Source organism: Lactuca virosa, chromosome 2 (genome assembly GCF_052849685.1).
Source record: "Lactuca virosa cultivar CGN04683 chromosome 2, Lactuca_virosa_CGN04683_v6, whole genome shotgun sequence".
NCBI lineage: Eukaryota > Viridiplantae > Streptophyta > Magnoliopsida > Asterales > Asteraceae > Lactuca > Lactuca virosa.
This window is the reverse complement of record NC_136427.1, coordinates 299,417,949-299,422,318: the sequence shown is the minus strand read 5'-3', so window position 1 is coordinate 299,422,318 and position 4,370 is coordinate 299,417,949. Positions and strand designations below refer to the sequence as shown.

At 37.0% G+C, this 4,370-nt stretch overlaps 2 protein-coding genes across 2 annotated transcripts; one reads left to right on the top strand and one right to left on the bottom strand.

Annotated features, from left to right (window-relative positions):
• Positions 1 to 251: 251 nt before the first annotated feature.
• Positions 252 to 1,297, top strand: LOC145158699 (uncharacterized). The gene is made up of 3 exons (XM_079077557.1): positions 252 to 518; positions 600 to 816; positions 903 to 1,297. Exons 1-3 carry the CDS (start codon positions 252 to 254, stop codon positions 1,295 to 1,297), a joined length of 879 nt encoding a protein of 292 aa, XP_078933683.1.
• A 964-nt stretch (positions 1,298 to 2,261) lies between these two features.
• Positions 2,262 to 4,370, bottom strand: LOC145158697 (uncharacterized). The gene is made up of 2 exons (XM_079077556.1): positions 3,738 to 4,370; positions 2,262 to 3,647 (listed from the first exon to the last, which is right to left on the bottom strand). Exons 1-2 carry the CDS (start codon positions 4,368 to 4,370, stop codon positions 2,262 to 2,264), a joined length of 2,019 nt encoding a protein of 672 aa, XP_078933682.1.

Sequence of the window (4,370 nt, the reverse complement as noted above, 5' to 3'; positions counted from 1 at the left end):
TAATCTGCAAAGAACCAATCCTAACACCTTCACGTACATTACGAAAGATCAGTACAATCGTTTCCAAATTTGTTTCGTGGCATTGGGATGTGTGGTATGTAATCCCTTATAGTAAATAAATATTTAGTTATTTCAAGTTGTTATATGCCTAATATTCTTATATTGACTTACAAATTCGTACGTTTCTCACGTCTATGATACCAATCATATTCGTTGGTCAAGTACCTCTAATTGGGGCGTATGTAAGATCCATGTACATTGCGGTTGCTTTAGATGGAAATCATGAACCCCTTCTCATAGCATTTGATTTGGGAACCATAAACCGTGACAATTCATGGTTATGGTTCATGAGGAGGCTTAAAGAATGTTTAGGTGACAATACAGAAGTTGGTTTCATAAGCCATATGTCTGATTCTATAGACTTTGCAGTTCAAAGAGTCTACCCTGATTCATATCATGGCTATTGTTGTAAAAATATAGCCGAAAAAATACGCGCTTCCATCGGAAGCAATACAATCGTAGAGCAGTTGTTCTAGAAGACTTGTAAAGCGTATAATTTATCTCATTTTAATGCATGTTTGAACAACTTAAAAAATTAGGTTAATGGGAATGATCTTCATTGGCTTGACAATATTCCCATTGCAAAATGGGTACGAGCTTGTTTTCCAAGAGTACGTTTCAATGTTAAATTCATTGACATTCCTGTTGTTGTCAATTGGTTAAGAACAAACACGCATGAGTTTCCAATAACAACAATCATTGAAATGGTCCATGACTCGATGCAACCAGTGTATCTTCAACGTGCTGCATTTGGAGGTAATTATAAGTTATGACATCACTCAAATGGTCAATTGATATGTTATTATACGTTATGACATCATAATTTTTGTTTTTTGATTCAGTTCATTTCACAGGGGATTTTCATGGTCTTCTAACCCCTTATGCACTTAAGGTGATTCATAAAAGATCTATCCACTCGGATGGTTGTAGGATTACGCATATTGTTGGCGACATATATGAAGTGAGTAAGTATTCAACAACCGAATCTGTCCAATTAGACCGTGGTATTTGTAGTTGCGGTAAATGGCAAAAATGCGGTATACCTTGTGAGCATGCTATAGCTTTACTACAAAGACTCGAAATTGCAGAAATCCAGCAAATAGTAAATTTAAAGTTAAGTACCGCGGTGTATCGAAATGCTTATCAAACTGAGACGGTCAATCCTATTCCAACCCTTAGGCATTGGGAAATACCAGTTGAAAGTGTTGTGGCCCTACCTCCGCGGCAATTCAATTGAATTGTATTGTATGGATCACACCGAATATTAGTTTGTATTCAGTTCTATGTTAACCGTAGTTGTAATGGTCTGTTGGCGGTCTTTACTTTTTAATAAAAAATGTTTACCTTTAAATAAATAATTGTATTCCCATAATTGTAATGTATGGATGACAACGACTAGACAAACAGCTATGCGGACTGACAAACATTATTGCAGACTGACAAAAAGCTCTGCGGACTGACAACAGCTCTCTGCGGAGTGGAAGGGACTATATATAGTCATGGATGGTCGTTGGATTTTTGGTATAGAGTTATAATTTTTTTTTTAAATTTAAAATGAGTTCATCTTCAACTTTGTATATTTGCTCGTGCAACGAAGTTGATTGTTTCTATTGTGATCCGATCGACCCTTTTCTTGCCCCATCACCAAATTTAAGAGAGCCGTATATGTCTGAGGATACTTTGCAACAACTACAATGAGTTGAAGAACAAAAAAAAGATAAAGACTCATCTCGAGCTCTCACTGAACGTCGTGACCTCATTGCGGCGGAGTGCAAAGAGGTTGAGGAAAGGATGACGATTACTAAAAAAAAATCAAAGATCATGAGGAATGGATAAAAAAAACTAAGAAGAATATCAAACTGTCTGAAAAATGGCTTGCTGACAAGGATGCAGAAATGATAGAACTTGGTAGCCAAAAGGACCGTATGGAAGATAAAATAAGAATTAGGGACGACTGCATAACAATGGAGAAAGAAAAGTATCCTTTGCAATTCCCTTAAGTTAATTACTGTTGTTGTACGTTTACTATATGTTTCTGGTTTGTTGAATGTATTATCTTCGAGTATTAGTTATTATTCTACTAGTAATGATGCACTAATATAATCATAATATTACCCATCATCTTTAAAATAAACACACCATTTCAAAGTACACAAATTAATGTCCTCTAAAACAAAACATAATTAATTATAAATACAACATCAATCATTCAAATCAAACGTTGAACAATAGTCTTCTCTCTGCGTCCCACTCGTCCAACGCGTCTCTTGTGTCTCGTGCGTCTCTAGCGTCTCCTGAGTCCCTTCTGTCCCTTTCCCTTTCCCTTTTGTATTACTACCTGATGCCACACTACTTTTTGTAGCCTTTTTTTGTTTCTTTGGGACCAATGCCGGACAAGTCGCTGCATTATGTGTTGTACTATCACATCTACTACACCTTCTTACTATAGGTTCCTCACCTTGTGACGGGATACGATTTTTGTTTCTCGGTCTACCAGCTTGACGTGTATTAATTATCGGGGGTTTAACAACCATCATCTCAGCAGGAATCTCCCAATCACACGGTTCTGCAAGGGGGTAAACCGGCTCCTCATACGTACTTCGGTACGTTTCCATTTTGTAAGCATCTATAGCCAGATGTCCGAAGTTAGGCTTTTTCAAGTGCTTTAAGACCATTATGACATGACCACAAGGCAACCCAGTTCCTTCCCAATATTTGCATGTACAACTCTCTTGCCTCAGATCAACTATGCCACCATGTTTGAAATCATGCACTTGATATATTGCATCTGAAACACCAGAAACGGACCATCCTGTCGTACGCTCTTCATTTTTACTAACTACTTTTTCAGCCCACTCGGTTAGCATTGTTGAACGTTTCCTTGTAAAGAAGATATATATAATTAACTTATTATTCGACCTAATTAAAGTCCAAATTAAATTCATACCTCCGTCGATGCGACGCTTGTTACACCATTCCTGTGAAAGACGACGGAAGAACTCAAGAAGGGGTATTATAGGCATCTTCCTTGCATCTACAGATAAAGCATTCATGGACTCTGCACTGTTCGAGGTCATGTAATCGTACCGTTTCGACAGCGAATATGCTCTAGTCCATTTAGCACGGAGAATTTCACTTAGATACGCTGCTACTTGCGGCCTAGTAGAACTAAATCTATACCACCATTCTTCAAAAACATTTCTTTTGTAAGCTTTCACAAGCCTCCAAAAAAACACTTTTGTTTTATCATTTTTCCCAAACCTGTGTACTATGTTTCCTAGTAGATGAAAAGCACACAAGCCATGATGAGCATGTGGGAAAACATTTTCAATACTAACCTGAATTGCATCGACCCTATCAGTTACAAAAGTCAATTCTTGACAATCACCAACACATTCATACAACTTTTCAAGAAACCATGTCCAAGTAAGACCACTCTTTTTTTTGCATATTCTGTGCGCAAGGGGCAATATCTGGTCGTTCCCATCCATAGCTACTGCATGCAATATGGTTCCCTTAAAATCACCCTTCAAATGGGCACCATCCATAATTATAACTTTACGACAAAAACGTTTGAACGCTCGTATCTGCAATATATTAAAATGGAACACATAAACACTCTATAATTTGTTTTAAAAAAATTATATATTAAATAACAACAAGTTTTTTGTATTTACCGTGCTCCCAATGGCATAAAAACAACACTCGAAACAATCTTCAGAATCTGTTTGAATATAGGCCACTGTACCGGGATTATGCCTCTTCAAATTGTGAAAATAAATAGGAAGTTTGGAAAAACATTCTTCAGAGGATCCCAACAACAGTTCCATAGCATATTGTTTTGCACGCCAAGCTTGTTTGTAATCTACATTGATTTCCAGCAAAGCATTTAAATCCCTTGATATTTCATTAGGCCTCCAAACCTTGGAACGAGTTTTTCCCATAATTTCATGCAATATAGTACCCATCACTTTTTTATTAGCATGCTTATGATTAGGGTGTATCTGTAATGACGAACATGTGTGCACATTGTTGAAAGTCCTGATTTCAAATTCATCAGCGGGATCAATGCGTTTTGCATATGAACGCCAACTACAGTTCTCAATTTCACAATATACCTCATAACGATTTTTGTTAGAATGTTTGGTCTTAAACTGAAACTTTTCTCTGGTTGCTTTAAGACTCAAAGCAAATATTAGTTGTTGTTTGTTATCATATGTTTGACGAACAAACATATCATCATTTGGACCTAAACTGTGAAATGGTCCGGGTTCAACAATAGGATCAGGACAGTCAGGTATGGGAGGCAT

What these genes read in the sequence shown, in the direction of transcription:
- LOC145158699 (XM_079077557.1), top strand. Translation starts at nt 252, where the DNA reads ATGTACATTGCGGTTGCTTTAGATGGAAATCATGAACCCCTTCTCATA. An exon ending in CCATCGGAAGCAATACAATC is followed by an intron (nt 519 to 599) that starts GTAGAGCAGTTG and finishes TTAAAAAATTAG; the next exon opens with GTTAATGGGAATGATCTTCA. An exon ending in TCAACGTGCTGCATTTGGAG is followed by an intron (nt 817 to 902) that starts GTAATTATAAGT and finishes TTTTTGATTCAG; the next exon opens with TTCATTTCACAGGGGATTTT.
- LOC145158697 (XM_079077556.1), bottom strand. Translation starts at nt 4,370, where the DNA reads ATGCCTCCCATACCTGACTGTCCTGATCCTATTGTTGAACCCGGACCA. An exon ending in TTTATGCCATTGGGAGCACG is followed by an intron (nt 3,648 to 3,737) that starts GTAAATACAAAA and finishes AATATATTGCAG; the next exon opens with ATACGAGCGTTCAAACGTTT.